This window comes from Chaetodon trifascialis, chromosome 20 (genome assembly GCF_039877785.1).
Source record: "Chaetodon trifascialis isolate fChaTrf1 chromosome 20, fChaTrf1.hap1, whole genome shotgun sequence".
Taxonomy (NCBI): Eukaryota; Metazoa; Chordata; class Actinopteri; order Chaetodontiformes; family Chaetodontidae; genus Chaetodon; species Chaetodon trifascialis.
In genome coordinates, this window is record NC_092075.1 from 5,008,914 (window position 1) to 5,034,018 (window position 25,105).

Genomic DNA, 25,105 nt, shown 5'->3' on the forward strand with positions numbered 1-25,105 from the left:
AATCTTGCTCTGATAAAAATGTCCTCACGTATCACCTTCAGACAAGTAAAACAAATCATGGTTCTTCAGCTGAATTTTCCCAAACGGATGATTCATCCTCAGCACAGACAACACATAAACAAATACCTTTGTATCTGCCAACCTCAGCTGCAAAGCATGTTAAACTGCTCACAGTGACGGTCACTTGCAATTGTGTTTGCCATCTTTTGTCGTCAGGAAAGAAAAGAAAGCAGGGTGGGCAAGCAGGGTCAGTTGCTCAAAAAAGGAAGAGTGTCAATGGCTCAGTAATACAGTAAAACTTAACTTTGCTTAACTACTTTAAAGGGAAGGAAAAGCAGCCGCTATCTCTACTTGAATCTGGCTGTACTACTGCTGGCTGATCTGTCACCAACTTCAAGGAGACACTGATTCAGGTCGAAATGACTTCCTTTCATGCGCAAAGGGAAGTGCGATTATATGGGGTAATTTAATTAATGTCACCTCAAAGTTACATGAAAGAACAAAAAAAATAATTGAGATTGCCGTGCAGACTTGCACGGCTCAGACTGCTGCTTTCAGATCCACACAAAAACACACAAAAACACACACAGAGCGTCCTCTGGAATCTGAAGTGTTCTATAGACTATTAATTGTCATTTGTCAGAAAATCAGCATGCTCTCTTTGCAAGGTCTCGTTGCAAACTAAGCTAGCAATTGCGTGGTCATTACTCATTGTGTTGGCAGTTCAGTTACTGATCGCACAGGAAGAAAAAAAAGGGTTTGTATAATAATTTCCCGACACGACATTATGTTGAGAGTGTTCTGCAGTATAATCATAATTGCAACTTACTGTGAGAAAGATAAAAGCATTCGGTCACCAGACAGCGTAACAGGAACCACACATCTAATCCTAACAGCTAAAACACCCAAGCAAAATAATATGAAATAATTCTTTTCCATTCTGCTTGCAAATCTGCACAGACCTGCTGCAGAGTAGGAGTACACACTTAGTCATGTCAAGTTTATTTTTCAGAAATGCCAGCATGTGTGTGTATGCGTGTGTGTGCGTCTGCATCCTCTTCATGTGCATTTCCCCTCATACATGCCTCCAAGTCCGCCAGATGAAGAAATTTGAGAATCATGTGGTGAGAAAACGTGACTAAAAATAACATAAACAGGGAAGAAACATATCTGTTTATTGTACCAGAGTACAGACCTGAGTTTGTAAGCTGCAACCAATCATATGGCATTTTTTGAGTCGCAGGCAAGACTTTGGAAGCAATGAACAAGCCTGTTGAAAAATGATGACAAGTGTGGCAGACTGGCCGTCACATACTTCAGTGATCGAAACCAAAGCCTGCGATTTGTTCTGGTCTTCACCCTTTTGCCTATACAGGCGTCTTATTAAATTGAATGAACTGACGGCCCTACACATTTTTCATGTGATTGGAAGTGTGCAGCTCTTCAATGTCACCTCCTGGTACACACACTAACACCAAATGCAAAAGATCTCTGATCTTTTTTCAAACCAATGTTGTACTTTTTAACATGCATGCCAGTGGATGGGTCATTTGCAGACTGCAGGATTATTTATTTTGGTGGTGAATAAATCAAAGTGCATCGTACATTATAATGCACTGACTGTGACTAAAGACACAAAGGAACATGCATTTCATTTGCACAACACCAGTCAAAGATAAAACCTTCTATAATAATGGTAACACAGTTCTGTGTGATGCTCACGTGTCTGCAGCAAGCTGTCCCCCGCCTTCCCAGCAAGCATGGGAAGATATCACTGGGCTGTAATGAAAATCCCCCCATGGGTGTTCACCATGAGTGAAGCCAGGGCAGCATCAGTGTTGTGTTACTGGTGTGCAGAACCAGTGGATAGACTGTATCAGATAAAGGGTCGGGGAGGTAGGACGGAAGCTTTACCTTGCAGCAAAACGGGGTGCAGCAGTCTTCATGGGAACGATCAGTGTATAGCATGCAAATTGAACAGACTGCTTCCTTTTAACAATGGCTGGAGACTGGTGGGTGTGTAGTGATTACCTGGTAGATTAGCAAAGCATGACATTTGTGCTCTGCCTGAACTAATACAATGCCCCCTTTCAGTCAGGTGTTCATGTATTTAGTGGGTTTTCATGGCTCTGCAGTAATCTGTATGCTTACCCTGCTGGCATGCGGAAAAGAGGTGAAGGGAGGGAATGCTAATGCCCCCCAACCCAGAGGTATGTGGTCAAGGTGCAGCAGATGATTCGTCTTAGCGACCAACGAGATTTCGTGCCTAATGAGAAAATAAACGACCAATGTTGACGCAAACCTACCATCTCTTTGCCAACCATTATTTTATCTTGTATTAAGGTTGGGGATGTACACTTTTATTGATTTAGACTTCTTGAACACAATAGCGCTGCCATGCTCGGTGCTCACTGTGGATTCACTCATGCTAGAAAACTGTTTCTCTGAGCTATTTCCTTTATCTCCCAGTTTCACTCCACACATGTTTTTGCAAATTGAATACAGAATTATTTGCTTTCTTGCTGGCAGTCACACGAGGAGATCCATACTCTCTTGTCTGTACTAGAGCTGAAAGTCGATTAGCTTAGCATCTTGCGCCGTTAGGAGTTATCAAAGATGAGTTAAGAGGAACTGGTGTTCCAAGATGGTGCCCCATTCATTCCCATGAACATTGGTCACTGGGTTTTTTAGGCTTCTGTGCTTTTGGGCCCATAAAGCTGAGGCATTAGAGTCAACCTCTGGTCGAGCTGTCTGACGTCCTGTTCAATCAATCAAATAATCAGTAAATCAATCAACTATAATTAAAGTGTGGAATCACCATCCAGCATGGTCCCAATACACTTTACGACGTAATGGAATTAAAATGTGTTTAAAACAAAAATAACAAAACTTTAAATAAAGCAACCCCATTAAAAACATCAGTGTTAAAGGAGATGGTTGAAAAAAAGAAGCTGAAGTAAACACATTGAAACATGTTTGAAAAGGTGATGGACCCATCTGAGATGAAGTGTACCAAAATGGATTTCAGTATTGATTTAAAGAACTGACAAATGAATGGTAAATGGACTGTATTTAAAAAGTGCTTTTCTTGTCTGACGACGACTCTAACGAGAGCGCTTTTATAACACAAGTCTGCATTCACCCTTTCACACACACGGTCATACAAAGGGAAGGCCAGCAGCTCATTATAAGCTTTTAACCATTCACACACACTCACACTTTGGTAGCACAGCATCGGGGGCAATTTGGGGTTCAGTATCTTGCCGAGGGATACTTCGATATGTAGACTGCAGAGACCAGGGATGGAACCACCGACCTTCTGATAGGACCTGAGCCAAAGCCTCCCCCAGCTGACGACTGCTAGCTCCCTGAATACATGCACGGCATAAACGATACTGCTCCTGTAGACTTTCCAAATCTTTTGGCGCAGAATGGATCAAAGTCTGATTCCAAAGAATCATTTGGGGAGTGATTGAGCATTTTATAAGTGCTCCTTTTCGAATAACTGTGTGTGGGATAATTTGCTTTTCTGGCTGGTGTGCCACAAACTCGTCCAGCACCGTTCCTGGAGGTTTGGGTTTACGACACAAAGTGCTTAACGTAAAATCAAATAATAATAACACACAATGAAACAAGGGAAAGAAAAATGAAATGAAACGAAGAGGGATTAAAACAACAGGATGAGACAAAACAAAACAGCTGTTAGGTAGAAAGAAAAGACACTTCAGGAGAGACAGCAACGTGAATCTGGCCCCAGGAACAATCAAGAAGTTTGAGTCAGAGCATCTAAGCGACCTGGCAGACACATGTGTCTTAACCAGATAAGACGGAACGAAACCAGTCGTGACCGACAGCTAACCAGTGTAAAGATTTTAAGCCTGGAGTAATGTGGGCTCTCCGTCTTGTTTTCGTCAGAAATGGAGGACGGTCTGCAGGTATTTGTTTTATTTTGGAAAGGTGTAATTGTTCTTTCATGTGCAAAAATGCAAAACTGTTTCCATCTCCTGTTAAGCGCGTTAGCACTTTTTTGGACGAATGAAAAAAACACCTTGCGTGTAAAAACATTTTTGCGAAATTGAAGATGTTTTTTGTGGAATTTTGCCTTTTCCATCAAGCTTTTCAAATGCAGTATTTTAAAAAAACCCCATATTGATGGAAACACAGCTAGTGTGTGAAATTATTCCGTCAAGGCTGACGCAAAAACACAGACGCAGGTAACCCCGTTAAGATGAATCCCTCAGTAAGACTAAAGCTAGACACACTGGTTACCTCATTGTATAGACATGTTATACAACAAGAGGCAGATGTAAAGTCGAAAGCAGTCAAAAGTCTGAAATTACACATTAAAATATGTAAAGAAAATAGCACACTGACGTTGAATCATCCATCCTTGACGATCATCATATGAGCATTCTGAATGTCATTTAAAACAACTTGACTCCGCTCCACAAATCGACAAACATGTTTGCTGCCAATTCTGCACTTTGAAGGGGCTGAGTAGACGGCACAGCCAGCACACACAAAGTGTCAAGACCAGACTTGAATGCCTCGCTCGTCTAGTGGTTTTACAGAGATAGGAACTCAGTCAGTAACACTATTTGCTGTCTTTTGAACTGTCAGTTGAAGAGCTAGATCACACGGCTGGCAGCCCTACTCAGTGTTACTCCTTCGACAAGCACCCTTCCTATCATGACTCACACTCCTTCAAGGCAATTAGTAGATGCACCATACTGGCCTGGCTTTTGGCCACGCACAGAGACCTAAAATTTGTGCAGTGATAGATTACATTGTGTTGCAGGATTTCAAAACACCAGGGGATCCAGGGAGGATGTTCAACCTTTGGAATGATGTGAGTTAACTTGCTGGACTAGACCTAAACACTGGCGATCACTCTCATAAAGCTACAGTTATTATCAGCATGCTCTGAGGTCTCACGCTGTAGCTGGGTTTTCCAACAAAGAGGCCGACAGAATATATACGATAATATATATTAAACTGCTCACCCATGGGGACTGTTGGGATAATATGCTTTGATAAAATAAAGGATACAGAATCTACTACACAACTGAAATATAAAAAGCAATGGAAATAGTAAACAGAGAGCAATACGGTAATAAAATCACTCAAGCAAGCCTTAAAGACTAAATAGCTGTGGAATTATAGCATTTCATACGAGTACAAAGTCAGCATTTCAGCAGCCTGTATGTGGACGTGGCATGCTAACGTTTTACAGAACAAACTAATGGATAAATATAAGTGCTGTGTTTGCATTGCAGCAGTTAAAAGTAATGTTATTTATGCTCCCGAGACTCCAGAGCATTAATGCAGAAAAGCTAATTCCATGAAAAAAGGCTTGACGACGCGCACACCTGACAGAGGTGTCTGTGAAACACACAAATTACAGAGAACTGCTCGTAATTATCACAGTGTGAATATTTCCTCTTATCTCCTCCTGTTTCTACGGCACAAGCGGCATACAGTGCTATTTATTTACACGATAACATGACATCTTATTGAGACTATTTGCACACATCACGCTCCCTGTAGGGCTGCAGTGGTGGGGTGTGAATGCAGTTGGCTTCACTGAAGCAACTGCTGCTGGGAATCCAGAAGTAATAGTCAGAGCAATTAATATCCAACAGTTCATTTAACGTTGTAGCCATTGTTATGTTCAACTGGCTTGCTGCTATGTGTTTGGATCCCTCTTTTGAGCCAGAGCAGAACCTCTCAGCTCTATCATGGAATAAAAATAACTTCTATTACTCTCAGTTCAGCCTCTCAACACACCTTCTTACTGTGATTTGAGTTGTAGATCATTAAATATATACCATGGTCACTACGAATCCTTCATTCTGTGGCCATTCTCAATTATAGCTCAAGTATTAAAGCTGCTCTAATTCCAGTTCTTTTTAAACACTGATGGAATGACAGTGTTGGATGTAAGAGGGTTTGTGGTGAAGAACCCATGAATTATCATCTACTGTAGTGTTTCAGCATCTTTTCAGCTCATGTTGGAGGTCCACAACCTTACTGCTTTGGTTCAGATTCTCTGCGCTCAGCAACCTTGATAAAACGAAAGACAAAGTTTAGCAATGAGCTACAGAGTCAGATATGTGATAGTGCGATGTTACTCTGCATCTCCTCTTTGTGGAGCTAACAAAACTCAATACAATGATAAGATATCAAACAAAGCTTAAAGTGAGCTGAGGCCCTGAGAGCTGAGCCTGAAGTCCTCTGGCTCACCCCTTTATCATGGAACTGGTGCAGCCATTCATTTCACTGACAGCTTCTTTGGATAGGCCAGCATCAGCAGCTTTCACAAGTATCACTTCCTCACTTGCTGCTGTCATTCTACCAATGACTCAGTGTTTAAATCCATCTCCTTAGACTTCATAAGCAGACATTGCGGGCTACTTTTGACACAAATATAAATATCGTTAGCAGACTTTCTTGTGGTACCTTCGACTGCCTTGGCAGGACCAAAGCAACCCCACCCACGTCGCTATACATAAGTACAGCCAAGGCAAGTTAAGATAGAGCATGATTTTAGAGAAAGCTTATTAAAAGCTAATTAATTTTCTCTGCTCTCCAGAGAAAATTAATTCTCCACTTGACTTAATATTTTGTTTTAAATTCAAAAATCTTGCCACTTTCTAGGTATGCAATGGCGCCCTATAACCTTGCTCTTGGTGATAACAGATATATGCATAGATAATGCAAAATGGGCTTTTATTGGGATTTTTCTTTCTTTTTAAATAGTTATATAGAATACTCATATACTATGGAAGATGCTTAGTGCATTTCTTTGAGGATGACATTTTTTGAAAATCTTTGGGCTCCACAAACAAAATTCGATCTATTTAGTGGGTCTGCAGAAGAAATCTTAGACACATTACCCGAAAACCGTGGTAAATAAAGCCTAAACTCCCTGCAAGACCCCTGAGGCTTGTTTATATTCTGGTTAAGCCAGCTTTCACACCGAGCTGCACGTTCTGCACTAAATTGTGGTTGATGTTCCAAAAAATTAACATAGTTTTCATTTGACAGGTAAAAGGTTGCTAAATGTTTTACCTGTTTTGATTAAATCAGCATTTTCAGATTGGAAAACAAACTCGCAAATTCCAACCACGCTGCTATGAGCATGAACGGGTGCACTGAGGAGGAAAAAAACAAAAAGCCCACTCACTTCAGGGTGTTCCCCATTTATAAAATGTGAATGTTTATTAAATGTTGACAAGAACATTAAAACACAGTATCAAGATTCAGCAAAACAATCTATAGTACTTCACCAAAAAGAAAAGAAAAAGAAAACAGAGTTAGTTCTGCGCTGGGACTGAAGGAATGGGAGGACCGAGGGCCTGGGAGGGGAGAGCGGGGACAGGAGTGGCAGGAGAAGAGAGCAATAAAGAGGCTGGGAGCTGGAGAGGGAGGAGAGGAGAATTTAGGAGCAATGGAGTGAAGGGGAATTGGCAGCAGAGGCTAAGGCAATTAAGGAGGTACACAGTAAGAAAGATAGGAGGTTTGGGGACCTGCGGGATCGATCAGGAGGGTGCTGATGCACTGTAATGAGCAGGATAACTGGGAATGATCAGAGCCTCTGATTTCACTCTTTTATCATCTGTTCCGTTGGAGACTTAGCAAGCTGCAGCAGAGAGTGACTATAAAGGCATTCACTCAACCAAAACACACAAAGGGCATGGCAAATAATGCTCATCTTTACACTGAAATAACAAGGGGAAACATAGCAGTAACATATACAGTGAGCACGACGTCGTGTTGAGGTGATTAAAGATTTTGGGAGTGGGTTCTTGGGGGTTTTAGGGTACGAGCGCAGTTCAACACAGTACCAGAAGGTGGCGTCCACTCTTATGGGTTCACAATCACAATAAGTAATAGTTCATTATAATTATGTAAATCTCTCTGTTATCAACACAAATAGCAGGGGAGGCGAGTTGTACATAAGCAACACATTACTTCAAAATTTTCCACAGAGAGACGCACTCAGCCTCCCGCTCGCTCGTCTGGCTCATGCACACGCGCATGTACAAACCAAAGCATGTGCATATATGTGTACACACAGAGACACTGCAGACGCACACATGTGCACACGCGCACGCACATTCACACCCTCTGTCCCGCACACACACACACACACACACACACACACACACACACACACACACACACGCACAATCACACATTTCCAACGCAAACCATTTCCTCTGACGTTATCAGACGTCATGTGCCTTAATAACATCAGCGCGTGTTTGTAGCGTGTCTGTGCTTTGATGCTGAGGAGAAGTGGCGGCAGGCTGGACGCGCGCAGCGATAGGAGATCCTTCTAAGCACCGGTGATGACAGAAAAACTCACAGCTGTTCCAGTGTCAGAGGTATCCAGTGCAACGCCGCTCGGTGCTACACGTTAACTCGCTGTCAGCTGGGGCGACACCTTTTCAGCGCACATTCAAAACTGCCTCCCAGTGCCAAAGCCAGAATGTCAGAGAGATCGCATATGTCCAGCAAGGCAGCCGATGCGCCAAGAGGGCTGAAGTCTCTCTCGTGTTGTGCCTCCGTAAAAGATTTATGTTTGTGCTGCAGATCTGAATGGGCCTGTGCTTCAGGGGTAATCACATTCCTCCTTGACCTGCGGAGCCGCGTCAGCCGCGCCCGCCTGTCCTTCAGGTGGAGGAAAAGTTCTGTAAATACATCACTTCTTTATTATTTTTTTTTCTTTTTAAACCAGTGGATTTCGTTTAGTCCATGTGCTTGAGTACTCTTTGTGTTTTAGCATAGTAAGAAAACGGCGTCACATGCTCTAAAAGTCATACACACTGTACAATAAAATCTACAGATATATTTTTTTAAAGCTTTTAGTACATCCAAAGAAACTCGATGAAACTGAAAAAAGTTGATTCACCGACCTCAAAAAAAAGAGAGAAAAATCAGAATTGCACTATTTTCTTCCCACAGGTTGCCTTTGTGTTTTTTCTTCATATCATTTTTTTTCTGTCTTTTTTTTTTTTGTTTGTTTGTTTGCTTTAGGCAGTTTTGTTTTTGCCATAACACACTGCAGAAATCCTACTCAGAAGAAAAACGACTGCGGTTGAGGGCGTCAAATCTTATGGTACATCTCTCCGTTTGCATGGAAAACTGTCACACGAACAAATCCCATAATAATCACCAGGAAGGGTGAGAAGAATTACAAAACAGAGGACAAACCGGAGAGGCGGGAATGGGCGTTTGTGGCCGAAATGCGACATTTCCTCAACCGGTCCGAGAAAATAAGATCCACGGGGGAGGTGTGATGGTCTTTGACTCCTCTTTCATTCCTTTAATCTCCTCCAAATTGATGTCATTTCCTCCCTATAGCATGTACACACATTACAGCCTTTGTTATTTCATGTTAACCACTTAGATGGAGAGAGTGAAGGTTTGCCAGCCATGCATCATGTTTAGTCTGTCTGCGCTAAACATTGTAGTCAGTCGAGACGCTCCACTGAACTCATGACAGGAAATTGATAGTGTTACAGAACTCTGTCTGTCTCTCTTTCTGTCGTAGACACACACACACACGTGTACACACACACGTACACACACACACACACACACACACACACACACACACACACACACACACACACACACACACACACACACACACACACACTCACACACACACACAAAGTGCTGGGTTACCATCTGTGAGTGCTGCATCAGTTGGCCAGTACTCAGCTGGCAGGCAGATCAGACAAAGTGCCCAATATGCTCCCTAATGGCCCAAGTCAGATGAATGAGATCCTCCGTTGTCTCTTTCTTTTTCTCATTTCTCTCTCTTCATCCTTTTTGCGCACCTCCTCTTCTCCCACTTCCTCACTCCCGTTTGATTCACTCTGCCCTCCTTCGCTTCAACTAATTTGGCTCTCGTCAAACTGTTTCCTCGTTCTCTCCGTCACTGTCTCCCTCTCGTTATCTTAGGGCCGGCGCTTCTCGCCACTGCCCTGCTGGGTCTCATTCACACAGATCCGGGATGTAAATATGACATACGTACCACTGCGCTGTCCCTTCTCACTGGGGGAACTACAGGGCTTCTGCTGCAGAGGGGGAAAGGGGAGGATTTGCGTCTCCCGCTCATGTTTTGTGAAGGGTTTTTCCTCTCTTCCGATGATATTTAGGGTGAGCCTCTCCATCCACAGATTATACAGCAACGAGCAGCGGGACTGAACCACAATCTGAGTGCCATGTCAGCACAGATGGGAGGTCAGAGTTACGTGCCAGGAGGAAATCACTGGTGTGTGATTCTGCAGGGGATGGCTGGACCACCATGTCAGACTGAGTAAAGCTAGCGCAGTGGACTGTGAGCTCTGGTACGCTGAACGATAAAAATAAAGGGATGATGGTTACATTATTTTTTCAAGAAAGGGACCGAGTGGGAGGATAATGGTAGCCAGCATGACACTAGTAGCTGAGTGATGGAGGAGGAGGAGCAAAAAGGGAGAGAGACATCAGGAGGAATCAGGAACAGCCGAGTCAACTGAACTTAAAGAGGTATGTTTTAGTGAATAAACAATATCAAGACAAGTAACTCCGCCTAGCTGTCAAAAGTTGTGGTTTGTAATGTTTCAAAAAATTTCTTCTTTTTTTTTTTCTTCTTCTTTCATTTGTTCTCTGGATCGCGGGTGGGTCGTATCTTCATCTCGGAGAACTTGAGGGAGTACTGCCAGCCGGTCCAGGAGGACCACTCGATGCCATCGGCGTAGGAGGTGTGCTGACCGCGCAGGTACTGGCCGTTAAGGTTGGAGGTGTGGCAATTGCGGTACCACCAGGCACCGTGGTAGAAGGAGGCGCAGTTGTTCTCCGAGTGGTCGTTATCCCTGTCTTTGGTGGTGAACTTCATCCCGTTGTGCTTCAGCAGCGAGTCACCTGCAGCGGGAAAAGTTGAGCTGTGTCAGCGCGTGTATCAAAAGAAGGATGTAAATGTGTGTTGCTATGAAAGACTTGGCGTGAGAGGAATGAAACAAGCGCTCGTAAACAAGAGCAGCTGGGAGACTGATAAGAAAAAACTTTTTTTGCAACATCTCCTCTGTGCCTTTCACCAACATGTTCTTGGATCTGATACCAGAAACAAGTAATTGAACATATCCACGAGTGATTAACTTCAAAAAGGCAAACGACTCTCCAGTTTATCGTTTCTATAAACGCGCGGAGATGACAGACTAAAAATAAAGCGCCACAGCTCTCCAGAGCATTGCCTCTCATTACTGAAAGCAGGAGGTCAGACGGCTGTGTAGCCAATTGATCAAAGGTTCTGCGGTGACCTTTTTATCTCCCTCTTTTTAATAACACCCCCACAGTGATTTCATCTGGATGCCTGTCAGTTAACGAACAAAAACGTTGAAAGAGGAGAGAAACGACACACTGATTGGACTTAATCAAGTCTTGAATTCCTTCTTTCTTGTCGGATCAATGATCATCTTTTGGGTATTTTTTTTTAACTGCTGCTGAAATCGTCCCTGCAAGCTGTGACTGTGAGCACGACAATGATGTAACGCCACTGCAGGGATGTGGCGCAGGCATGGCAAGTTTGATCCACGCAATCAAACGACCGAGCTCGAAATATCTACTCAGCATATAAAGATTTCTCAGTGGCAAATTCTCAACATCGATAACTGCTTTGCAAGCCGCCGCTCTAAGAGGCTTACGAGCAAAACGAGAGCAGTGTTCTCGCAGATGCTGCGGTAGACCGAAAGTTTGCAGCAAATGGATGTTCAAAGAGCAAATAATGTTCAATAAACTCCCCATACCTCCCCTTCACTCTCCATCCTTTCCTTTCTCTCCAAAGAAGGATTCACACTGAGACCATGAAGCGGATAGAAGGACGAAGCTGAGTGCAGAATGAAAGACCGCTCACCAGCCATCAGGTGCTGGCTAACAGCTCGTCAGGGCATCAAACAGCCCTTAATTGCACAGGATGTGGTCGCCCGGCTCCTTACCCTCTCCCTCCGTCCTACTCTGCTCTCCATTTGGCATTACCATGGCAACTAGTCAGCAGAAAAGATAATCTGACAGGCATGTCTGATGTTCATGTTGTGTGCTGCTCGACATTGGGAGAAAAGAGATGGTGGGGGAGAAAAAGAAGGAGAAGAAACAGCTCAGCGGTGTCGACAATGGGACGATATCCAGCAGCAAAAAGGAGAGAGGGAAGAAAAAAACAAAAACAAAAACAAAACAGAGGCACTTAAAGGCTCATTTGCAAGGCACTGGATGTCACCTTGGTGGCTGAGGGGCCGGCAGCCTCCTCTGATGCCCATTAAGATCCAGCTGCTCTGAGCCCAAATGAGTACCTGTCAGCTGATCAGAAAGCAGCCACAGCAGAGCAAAATACTACTGATAATAACAGCAGCAGCGCGGTCGCGGGAAAGCCGAGGTGAGAGCGCGAGCATCCAGAGAGGGTGCGAGTACCCTTAATTTGACTGGATCCAAATGTCCGGCAGGCACACGAGTTCAAGGTCAGGCCGCACTGAGGACAAGCCAGGAGCATTACAGGATCCATTGTGTCCTTCCCCCTGCCTCCTCCGTCGCTTCGGCGCATCCAAACTCATCTCCCTCTCTTCTGGTACTCTCTTCCTCTCTCGCACCTGTCCCCTTCGTTCCTCCACCCTAGTTCCTTCAAGCCCTTCCTCTCCCCCGCCCCATCTCTCATACCCGTCCCCATTCTCTCTGCACTCCCCAAAGGTTCTTTAAACTGCTTCTTCATTTCAACGGCAGGTTTTTGTTTGCGCCGGACGTGAAGCAGTGCGATTAATTGGCAGTAATTTAATATGACAAGTAGCTGGCTTAGACCTGATGTTGGGAGACAGAGACACTTGCAGGCCATCTCTCTGTGCAGCTGTCTGCACGGCTTGACAAGAGGACACACCTACTGTAAAAATAACAGACTATTATTTTACTGGAAGGCAGAGTGTGCAGGAGGTCGGCTGGAGCTTTCACCCACTGCTGTGACTTCTTCTTCACAATTAGGTTGAGTGAAAAAAAATGTGCAAAAACAAAAATAGTGTACATTTATCAGAGTGCAAGCACATGAAATCCTGCAAGCCAAGTCTAAGTAGTTCACTGAGTGTACATACCTGCATTGCCAGAATAGTCTCCCACAGTCAAAGGGTATCCATCATCATCAGGGTCCACGGAGAAGAGGCCCACTCCAAAGGTACCATACTGTGCATATGCGGTGCTATTTTCAAAGTCCTCCAAGTCGATCCGCAGCTCATAGTTCCCTTGGATGGACAGCGCATGGATCTGCTTCAGCCCTGCAGGGGAAAAGAGCGAGACACAGGCAAAAAACAATCCATTATAAAGTTCTGCCGATGTTCTCAGCAAACAATTTAAAGCCATTTCAGCGGCCTCTCAGCAGCGCACATTTTCTGGAAATAAGATATGACGTCTTTTTTTTCCTTCCCCATTTAGTCTCCTGCTGCATGTGCAGGATTTCTGTCCCAAATGAGATTAGAGCTTATTCTCGAGAGTGTGCGTAGCGCTCACAGAAAACTTTGAGGACGGCGGGATCAGCTGAAAAAAAATGGATGAGATTTTATACGAAGTAATGACACTAGCTTCTTCACACTGACATGCAGCTGCAGCATGAAGTTTAGAGCTGATTCACAAACTCAGCAGTCTTTTACAGCATCACACTCGTATGAGAACATCTGCATGTAACATGACTCGCAGGTATCAACAAAGATGTTCCAAAGGTGCATTTTCAGTTAAATCTCTCAGGAATAACCTAATTCTGAAAAATCCTCTCTCTCCCACCTCTGCAGGCCTGGAGTCCTTAGTTAGAGCTCATCCATTACCTGCCCTGACTGTTAAAGATTGTGAATTTGCCTGTAATAGCTTTCAGCTCTTGAGGAAGGGTGTCCCGAATAAAGGAGATGCAGTAAAATTGAAGCTGACCACGTAGTAGCACGAGTGGTGAGAGTAAAGTTATTTTAAAAAATGAAATTCAGAAGATTGTACATTTTGATCTTTGGTTTAGTTAAAAAAAATAATGACTTTTTAAAGCATCTCTTCAGCTAGAGAGGCTGAATTATGGATTGTCGTATTGACTAGCAGGGCTTCGTGTGCTTATCAAGGACATTGAGCTGCTTTTTGTACAAACTGATTCTCCTTTTTCCAAATGAGACGTTATTTAAACTCTGTAAGATCAGAGACAGTCCTCTAACACTTGATGCAAAAGTCATTCTTTAATATACCTTTAATCGGCAAAGTCAGCTCCATCTCTGGCCTCCTCATAAAGAAAATACACAGCAGTTTGAAGTCGAGCGTTCAACCCTGATTTAAAAAAAATTGGGATGCTGAGTAAAACATAAATAAAAACAGAATGCATTTGCAAATACACAAAGTGGTGAACTTCGCTCTGTCATTGCTTGTGAACAACTGAGACAAGAGACAAGTATTTAAGTAATTTCATGTGCTAATGCAGGCATTGCAGTTCCCTCCAGGTGAGCTCTAAGCAGAAAAACAGCTGTCACAGCTTATTCACTAAAACACCGAGGTGCTGCTGGAGGTGGCATCAGGGAAAAAAGAGGCGCAACATGTGGTTGGAGTCGTCATTAGCATAACTGCTCTTTAGCAGGAGCGGTTGGTGTATGGTCGTGCTAAAGAGGTTCCTGGTTTTTCAGGTAAAAATAATTGTTTTGTCACATGTTTAATACCCAGGTCATTAAAGCCGATAATCAGCCATGAATGGAAGCGCGCTTGATTAAAGTTACTTGCACATCGTGGTGGATGCAATTACATTGGCACGGTGTCTGAAACAGACGAATTCACCTCCCATGCATGCTCTTTGTGTAAAGATAATATCATTGTCATGTAAAAGTATGTTTCTTATAAAACATAAAGACTTCACAGAAATGAAAGAAGCACTCCTGATAAGTTCACATCCAACTGTTTCAGCTACTTCCAGCTTTCCATCGCTTCATCAGATCCCCTGAACCGATCTTTTAATTGTTTCTCAAGCCTTCCGAGTGTGTTAGACAGAAAGTGCCAGGAGGAAAAGGGGTTTCCATCCCCTCTTCCTCGCCCCCTCCTGCGTTGGAGTGATGGAGCTTCCCAGGGCAAGTCTTCCTCTCCTGGGCTGATCAAAGGTACTCGCAGAATAGTGTGTCAGGCAGAGAGGAGCAGAAGGAACTCGACCCGCGTTGGGCGAACGCGAAATTCAAGGCGGGAAGACAAACAAAAGTGAACTCAGCCTCAAGACTCTGTTAACAGCCCCCCCCCCCCCATGCTTTCAAATGCACCCTGTACAGTTTCAGTGTGTATTTGACAAAAAAGTAAATACCATTTGAAAGTGTGCATTGATGGAGAAGCTTCAAAGGCTGCATGGGTAAGGAAGCGGGTTGGATTTAGAGCATGTAGAGAAAGCTGTAGGCTGAAATTGCTGGTTCGAGGTTTGTTTTAGTTCCTCTCCTGTAACATGACTCAGACTCAGCATGAAAACACACGCAGCACAGGAAGGAAGGTGTTTTCATGAACTTGAACACTGTCATTTTACCTCCTATGGCAATCATCACCCCCCAAAATGAAACCCCGTTCTCTGTTTTAAAGCTTACAAACCTCAAACTGATTATGTCTAATTTGAATTCCGTCGCTGTCGAGAATCGCACTCTGAGAGCGCCTCATCTGAAGTAGAAGGCTAATTTGATGACAAACACAGCTGAAAGAACTCATTATTATTCAGAGACAGAAGCTCACAGTCTGGGCCCAGGCACTTAGTTTGGATTTAATCTAGCCCAATGGGAGGTTGATCCCGTTCTTTTCATTTTCACAGTGGATCAGCAAATCAGAGGAGGAGAATCGCTCATTAATACATTCGAGCAGGTAACTTCACGCACGTCAGTTTCCTCTAAATTCTTACACAAGGATAGAAACACTCATGCATATGCACTCAACATGCGACACATTTCCACACAGAGAAACAAAAACGGCTCATTTGTGTCGCAGCCCTTGGAGAAAAAGTATCAATCCACACAAACACCGAAGGGAAAAGTACCCCGGAGTGATTTGACAAACTTCAAAAGAAAGAATTAGGATGTTTTCTCTTTCAGGAAAGAAAAAAAGAAAATAAAATAGCAAATGCAACACAACTCTATTTAAAGACTCTGCGGCTTCCAACTGTATTTACATAACTTTAATTCAGTCCCTAATTAAAGCCCCAGAGAATCTCAGTGAGACTTTAATTCAGAATAATTAAAGCGGAAGACAAGTGAAATAACAACAGAGACTTCTTTGGTTAAAATCTAAATGCTCAGGTGTAACTTCCTGTTAATTAAATGCTATTGTTAGGTTATTCAAAATGGGTTCTAATACAAGGGAGAGTTTTGAGGTGTTTTGCTTCAGGATTAACATGCTGATTGCTCCAGCGGGGAGAGACTCGTCTCTCGTCTCTCTCACTGATTTGCGATTTAAGGGAAGCTTAGCAGAGAGTCAAAAAAACTTCTGTCCTCCCACACGTTTTAGATCGGCAATTAGGGTCTGCTTTCTTTATTCCCACTGGTTTTATGTGTTGGCCATACTGTTTTCATTGCTTGCTTGTTTTCGTCCATGTAGTGCTGGATAAAGAACCGGGCAAAGAAGGCAACTGCCCCAGGACCCTCAGACCCTCGGGGGCCCTGAAAGCATCAGGATGTCTGTGTGGCAATAACAGCAATATAAGGGCCAAGCTGGCTCCTGTTTTTCATCCCACTATTGAGGTCTTGTTGAAGGACCCTGTGCCAGAATGTGGTTTTAATGTCAGAAAGGACCCGTGGCTCTTTGTTGCCTTGGGGCCCCCTGGTGGACATGCAGCAGGCAGTGACTGCGGAGTCCTCTGCTGCTGACAAAGCTATCCAACACTTCAAATAACACATTATGAATGGATAGCTTCTTTGAACTTCTTTCCACAGATAAATCTCCATATTACACAAGCGGCACACAGGCATAATTACTCAATGTCATCTAAAACGAAGATAAATAATGCTGGCAAAATCAGCATCTCATTTTGAACAATCAATGTGTTTACTGATAAGGAATCTCATTTCGAGTTTGCCCGATTAACAACTGCATTGACGGGACAAGAAAAAATCTTTAAGCATTCTTTGCCATTAAATCATCCATGTCATTACAGCCTCCTTTACAACGTCTGCTGCTGCAGCAAAGGTGAGGGCCGAGAGGCTGAGAGGCAAACGCAGAGCGTCCGCTGAAAGCTGAACATCATCTTCATCGTGTCCGTTATTATGACTGTCAGCAGCTCAGGTGGCAAACGGTCAAAGGGCATCTCCTCTGCTCCGGAAAAGCAGCCCTATCCTAAATTCAGAACGCATTAATAAATGTGGGAGCCAACCATTGGTCCTTTCTGGTGGTAAATCTTTGAAAAATGACAGTAAAAATGATGTACAGTATATCTGCAATTACCTCATTAAACTAGGCCACGGTAATCCATAACTCATTTTCACAGTTGTGAAGTTTATGGGAAAGAGGACAAATTTAGCTTGTTTAGAACATGAAGACTGTAATTTGTCGTTTTTTATCTTTTATTCACTCTGAGAGGGCATGTTGTGTTCTCCAGAACTAAAGAGAAACAAAGCTCAACCCTTCGCGACATTGATTAAACTATTACCACCAGAGATTCCTGCTCCTTTAATGTGATTTTACAGCTAATGAGACTGACATCAATGACTTGATTAAAAATGTAGAGGACTTCTGTAAGATGTCTCCGTGATGCCGCTAAAAGGCCCAAATATTAATGATTTATTTGCTTTTATTTGAAAAGTATGTAGGGGAATGTATTGGATGCTTTTAGGGGACGGGTCGCAGCCCTCTGCTCGCAATCTCAGCGCAGTGCAGCACTACGGGGCAGGAAGGAAAAGAATAAAAAAACAGATCTCCAAACCCAACAGAGAAATGATTACACTTCTCTCTGCCGCTTGTGACATTTCTCCAACTTAATTATTCATCATGCTTTTCTCCCTCTGTTACTGGGGGGCAGCTCCTGAGACTGTTTCAGCCAAAAAGGAGAAAAAGAGCAGCACTCTTGCGTCTCCTCCTCCTCCACGCTTCCTCCCTCCATAACTCAAGCCCTCCCTCGTTTTGTCTTTCTTTTTTTTCTCTTTCCCGCTTAATCTTCTTGTCAAGATGCTCCACTCTGCGGGGATTGAGGGTGGGGTGGAGTTAAAGGGGACGGGCTCCTTCCCCAGCCACGGGGACGCTCGCCGCGCCCTTTGCCACCGGGGGGGCCGGGCTGCTTGACGGGGTCTTTGAGCACGCGTCTGCTGCGAGGCTCGCTGCCGCCCGCTCTTAGGGAATAGTAAAAGACTTGCTATCGTCGGCTCTCCCCTTGTCAACGAAAGGTAGGAGCGCAGGGAGGAAAACAGAGACAGGTGCGCGCTGAACTCTCCGGCTCGCTGCTCCCCCGGTGCCAACTGTGACATTTGGTGGGACAAAAAAGCGAAAGAATTTTAAGATTAACTGTCACACCTCTGACACGTCTGTGCCTGTCTGCAAGTCTCCTCTTGCAGATTCCCATTCAAGGCGGTTTTTCCAAGAAACTGTAAGTTATTTACCAAAAAGGATGCTTTTTTTTTAACCCTTACACACTGTCGGGTTCAAATTTGACATTTGACAGCAGCAAAAACATCCTAAATGTCATTCTTTAAGCCTGAAATTTGATGACTTTTCCTAAAGTGAGACAAATTGAGACGGTGGGGGCCTTCAGCAGCTCCTTCAGCAACAGACTGCAGCATCCAGCGTGTACGAAGGACACCGCAGGTCCTTCATCCCATCTATCTATCTATCTATCTATCTATCTATCTATCTATCTATCTATCTATCTATCTATCTATCTATCTATCTGTGCAATAACTGAAGGTTACTGTACTTTTGGCCATATTTTTATATCATATTCTCTTCGTATATAAAGTGTGCAGCCTTCTATAGCTGATTTTATTTTGTACCCTTTTTATTGTCCATTTGTTCTGTTTTCTACCTCCGTGGGATGGGAAGTCTTATCTTATCTTATCTTATCTTTATAGGTGCCACAAATTTTTGAACATTGAAACTGCTGCACGTCAAATTTGCCCCATACGTACTGAAATGGATTTTAGATCCACCAGCGAGGAAAATGGTTGGAAAGGAATCTTGAAACAGTGAAACTGTACCGGCCATGTCTGCAGGTGTTTTTTACGGGGGGCCTTGAACGCTGTCAGGAGAACCGCCTGCTCTGAATGCAAAGGCTAGTTTACAAATGGCAAACGCTTTTTTTGTTTTGCTTGTGACGTGAAATGTTAGTTAATGTTCAATAAGTATTGTGTTTTTCTGATGTAGCAGTGAGGACAGTGTTTGATGTTTGTATTGTTACAAATGTTATACGTCCCAAAATGTTCTTCCTATTTTCCATCCATCCATCCATTTTCTATGCCGCCTATCCCTTTCGGAGTCGCGGGAGGGCCGGAGCCTATCTCGGGAGGCGGGGTACAACCTGGACCGGTCACCAGCTGATCACAGGGCACATACACACAACCATTCACGCTCACACTCACACCTAGGGGCAATTTAGAGTCACCAATCAACCTAATGAGCATGTTTTTGGTCATGTTTTTGGTCCGGAGTGCCCGGAGAGAAGCCACACATGCACGGGAAGAACATGCAAACTTCACACAGAAAGGCCCGACCCGGGAATCGAACCCACGACCTTCTTGCTGTGAGGCACGCGCACTACCTTCTGCGCCACCATGCAGCCCTCTTCCTATTTTCATTTTTCAGAAAATATGTTTTTCATGTCTTAAGTCAAATATGGTGTCATAGTAGATGTTTTTTCTGCGTTTTTTCGGTGTAAAACCTAATAAAACCCCACATTCTTCCTGCTCCCTGAAACACTAATTAAGGATTAATCACCCATTTTTCCTGTCAGATAGGCTATTTATACATTTTAAATACATGTGTGATTCAAACTCTGGTATGGACACTTTGTATAGACTGACCCGGCCATATTAGATATGAACAGTATGTAAGGATTAAACCCTGGTGAGTGACTATAGGGAGGGCTAGTTTGAAAACATGTTTTTCTGCTATATGCTTTGAAGTATAAGCTGCTGATCCCCCACATACAAACATAAAGAACTTGGAAAGTGCAAATCCTTTAACCCTACCCACCCACTTTGCACTACAGAATGCTGAATGTTCAGACTGGCAGATCAAATGAGATATGGCCCGTTATGGCTCCTAAATGGTCCTGATTTCCCCGTGCATGTGGAGGAGGAGAAGAGGAGTGTGGGGGCTGCACTTTTTTGGCCGGCTTGGTTGCGCTCACGCACGCACAAGTACCCTGCGTTCGACTGATAGAACAAATGCATAAGGGGCTGATTCCACCATATTCAAAAGCATTTCAAGACTGAATACAGAATATCCTTTAGCGGCGGTACTATTTGTTCAGCAGCGAACACGCGGCGCCGCTCCCCAGGCTGAGTCTAACTTGGGAATAGTGATCTTGGGAGTGTTTGCTCACTTTGCCCACAGCGCCCTCATTACAGCTCTCAGGAGTCACTTGCTTCATCTTTGAAGATAGTTCCATTCTGCAATATATTATTAATACATATTGTTTCATTTGAATCTTATGGGTTTCTGAATAGACAAAAGCTCGCCGAGCCGCAGATTTCAGACCTGCAGCATCCTCGCTGAATTAAATCCAGCGACTTTAATGGGAGTTGTCGCACGGTGCCACAGATGGAGGTGGTTCAGCATGACTGCAGGTGTGAAAATGCGCCTCTGTAGATCTGATGAATGGTGTGTAGGATGACAGCATGAAGAGGGAATTATACGACTAATCTGTGACTCTTTCATTTTGCAACCCTACTAAACAGAGATGTTAATACCATAATCATAAAAGCAGTATGACATATCTAAATCAACTTCTAAGCTGGGGCTCCTGCTCATTATTATTTCACGGTCAAGGGTCTTATTTAAGTGACCAGTGTGGACACACAGAGCTGCACTGGATCTGAACTAAAGCTGTTGTTGTGGCAGTCCGTTGATGCTATTCAGTGACAAAGAGAGACCATCAGAGAGAGAAAGTTATTATGGTGGTGCTCTAATGCAAGGCATAATTAAATGTTAATCCATCCTGACACATGTGTGCTTTCAAATTCTCTTTCCCCATCAGCGACAGCTCTGACTGCAAAGAAATGATTTTTTAGTGGCGGCGAGTATTTTGCTGGTTTTTATCTGTTTAAAGCAACAAAAGACAATATTTTAGCCGCCTCACTGCATTACGTGAGCGATAATGTAAATCAGCAGGGGTTCGCAGGTAGTAATCAGCATCACTTGCTCCTCTGTTACCTCAATGATTTAAGTTTTCAATCCTCGACAATATGGTCTGTATTGGTGGGAATATGCTTCTGAGCCTCCAAACAATTAAACTGTCCATATGAAAGAAAAATGAGCGATGAACAGAAATGACTTTTTGTGACGCTCAGTTGTCTTCTAATTACACGGGTTTGTTTTCAGAATGTGTTTAATTGATTAGCCTTTGACGACAACCAGCAACTGACAACCACTGAGAGCCCACCGCACAAAAACACAAAGGGTGAGGGACTGCAGATAGCTCACAGGTTCAAACCCTTCTGAGGAATTTCAGAAGTCTCTGTAGGTTTTGTATATTGGATATTAATGTCTCACACTGACTGTTATCTTGTGAGGACATTGCTTATTTTATCACTAACTAGCAGCAGTTTGACGTCAGCCCATCTGTCCTCTTCTTCAGAGGAGATTTTATGCTGCAGTTTTATCAGATGAACTCAAGCACCTCTTCATTAACACTGCGTGTCATGTTTTAATGTGTTCAATTGAACTGGTTTTAAATTGGATGTTGTTTAATGCTATTACTTATGTCTTGATATAGTGATAATATCTCTTCATGCACTTGAACCCTCAGAGTTTAAATTAAACCACATAACCGAATAAGTACAGATGAAACTATTAGTTGATTCATCAGTTATCAGTTATTATTTACATTATTAAAACTCACTGTAATAATTTTGAGATTTGGACTGTTGGACCAAACAAGCATTGTGAAGGTGACACTTATTGTTATAAATGTTATTAATCAATCAATTAATGAAGAAAATAATCAAAACACTAATCCATGATGAAAATAATCATTAGTTACAGTCCGAACCAACTACAACAATAAAATCCTGATTTATTTTAATGCGTATATAATAATGTACAATAATATATAATTGCATAAAGGTTACATGGGCCTTTTTTCTGCATTGAGTACTTTTACTTTTAACATTTTCAATATGGTACTTTTACTTGTCATGGAATATTTTTAGAGTGCATTCTAAGTACTTCTACTTCTTCAGCAAAGCATCTGAATACTTCCTCTGGCAGTGACCATTTATCCTTTTAGCTGTTTCTCAATTACTTTAAGATATCTTTTTCGACCATTTATCCATCACTTTTAGCTAACCGCTTGCTAAATAGCTTCTGCACATGCTCAATTGAAATATATGGCATCCCTGTTCTTACAGCTGACTCTGTGTGTCCAGACATAGGCATACATTAATAGTTTTTGTGGTATGGAATCCTCCACTATGCAGCACTCAGTATACATTATACATAGAAAGTCCTGCGAGACGTGTAGTTATTCTCAGTCAGACGCTGGTCAACGTAAACCTTGATCCTGTGGACTAGATGGAGCTATGGACTGTGGTAACAAGGCACTTAGACCAGCTGTGACTTTGTAAGCGTGTATCACCAAGAAGCTGCTGGTCATTATGGCCCCTACAGTGTAGTATTGAGGAAGTACACAAACCAGGAAGTACTGCGAAACTGTTGAGAATGTATGGACTCGTTAATGGTATTTTCTACAGCCTTCACAGATGAAGCCGCCTCTGTGACTCCACCACATCTCTGCTCATTTAAACCTGAACTCCCCTCGACTTCCTCCTGTCGCCGAATCGCTGAAATCCCTCCACCAGCTGTCACTCCGCTCTGTCGCACCACATCTCCCTGTGCTCATGAATGAAATGAATGAGCACCGGTCGCTTTGTCTGTTGCCGCTGCTGCAAGTATGAGCTCACAGCAAGACACGGAGGAGGCGACAAGTTTGCTCATGTTGCTTATAATGTAGTTTGAACAATTTCATCTTATGTTTGAATGGTTCAACAACTGCTCGAGAGCTGGATTCAGAGCTGCTTCCACACCAGCATTCATCTGCTTTCTCATCCTCCCTCTTGCCTTTTTCTATCATGGCTATTATTAATGAGCCTGTATGTTATTTTAATAGATGGGGACAGGCAGAGGTTGGTGTAATGCGCGAGATGCAAAGCTAATTGGCAGGTCACAATGATCTATAGTCGTGATGAGTCTCAATTAAAACTAATGTCTACTTGCTTCACCTCAGAGCAACATTTGTGCCACAGTTTAACCAAGCAACCATGGCAAGAACACATCTAGAACACATGCGTCCTTATATACTGTCTCATACAGCGTTTTACTTTAACTGGAGATAAGTAATAATTATTTTATTTCATCACTGACTCCCTCCATGTTTATTTCCTTCTCATCATCTCAGCATTTCACCGGTAAGATCCACGTGGAATTTCCTCGCGTATTCAGGTCCTGTTATGATATATTATGCATAAAACATCGCCTTTGCTCTAAGAATAATTCATGCGGACATAATTGAGCACAGAAAAGGGAGTCAAAATGTCTGCTATGATTATGCAGTTGACAGTGATTACTGATGGTAATAATACAGCATATGCAGTTTGGGTTCACATGTTGACAAATGTCTGAAATTAAGAGTGAGTGCCTTTGTGTACAATAATGGGGTATTCATGGATAAAAAGTCACTTGAAAGCTTCCAGTTTGTCCACATTTTTAAGCGGGAGATATGTACTCGCCTCTTTTCTATTCAAAGTGGTGATTTTGAGAATTGTTGAGCTGTTTAAGGACATTTGTTTGCAATTCTCCCAGAGTCTGTTTAAATGTTTGCTATTAACTTTGATTTCTCAGAGCACTCTCCAGGCGCACCTCATCATTAGCGTCTTGTTTGAGAGTTTTTTAATGACGGCGTGTGCGTGTAAGTGGGCTCCATGTTAACCTATTGGTCCACTCCAGATGCTCTTCAAAAGCAGCAACACGCCGAAGCCAGAAATCCTCAGAATTGTGGCTCAAGTGCCAGCCAAGCCGGCGAGCTTGTTTATCCAACTCTAACTGGATTCCTTTGTTAGTGATAAGAAGGGCAGGTAAGACACGGGTGACACAACACATTTAATTCTCTGAAGTCAAGCTGATTTCAGTGTTGCCTAACATCACATAAGATTCATTTAACTGATGCGAGCTCGGATTGATGTCAGTATTAGATTCCTGGTTTGCTTTCAGCCTCATTCGTTTGTGAAACTAAATGCTTCCAAATGCCATCCACCGGTCAAAATAAAGGAGGGGATTTTGCTCAAGTGGCAGGATTAGAGTCATAAAAGCATGAGAGAGACGAATGAGAGCCAACAACCCATCACATCTGATATCATCAGAAATTAACCTTCGGGGTGGAAAGACTGAGCCAAGAGCAGTGAAGAGCGCTACGGAGGGAAAGTGGAGGAGAGAAAGAGAGGCGGCTGGAGAAATGCTGAGAGAGTTGGCAGGCCTGTAAGGCTGTAATTCAGAGAGAAGACCACATTAATATTTAGAGGTGCTCTCAGGTAAAACAAAATGAGCAGAGCAGCCCCAGCTTGACGGGAAAGACAGGAAGCAGGCAGGGCATGAAGATCCACTGGGTATGCAGCAGTCGCACCGACACAAAGCTTCAAGCAGCAGCAGAAGACACACAAAAAGGCAAGTAAATTGGCATCAAAAAGTGTCAATTTAATAATAACCGCAGCTCTCACACACGGCGCAAGACAGGCAGAGATCCATCCACAAGGGGTCCCTCATGGGTACAACATTTGATCTGAAACCAAACCTAAAAGGAACCAAAGAACAGAACAGAAATAGACGAATCCAAAATACGGTCGACCCAAACAGACCAAAACAGAGAGAACGCCAACACTGGTAGCAGCACAATGCACCATTA

At 43.2% G+C, this 25,105-nt stretch overlaps 1 protein-coding gene across 2 annotated transcripts in view; it reads right to left on the bottom strand.

Moving 5' to 3' along the window:
- Positions 1-7,186: 7,186 nt before the first annotated feature.
- fibcd1b (fibrinogen C domain containing 1b) overlaps positions 7,187-25,105 on the bottom strand; it is a 95,768-nt gene continuing 77,849 nt past the window's right edge. For both annotated transcript variants that reach the window (XM_070988529.1, XM_070988530.1), the window contains 2 exons: positions 13,125-13,304; positions 7,187-10,920 (listed from right to left, as the gene is read on the bottom strand). In XM_070988529.1, coding sequence (XP_070844630.1) covers positions 10,655-10,920; positions 13,125-13,304 — 446 coding nt within the window. In that variant the 3' untranslated portion in view covers positions 7,187-10,654. The remainder of the gene's footprint in view (positions 10,921-13,124; positions 13,305-25,105) is intronic.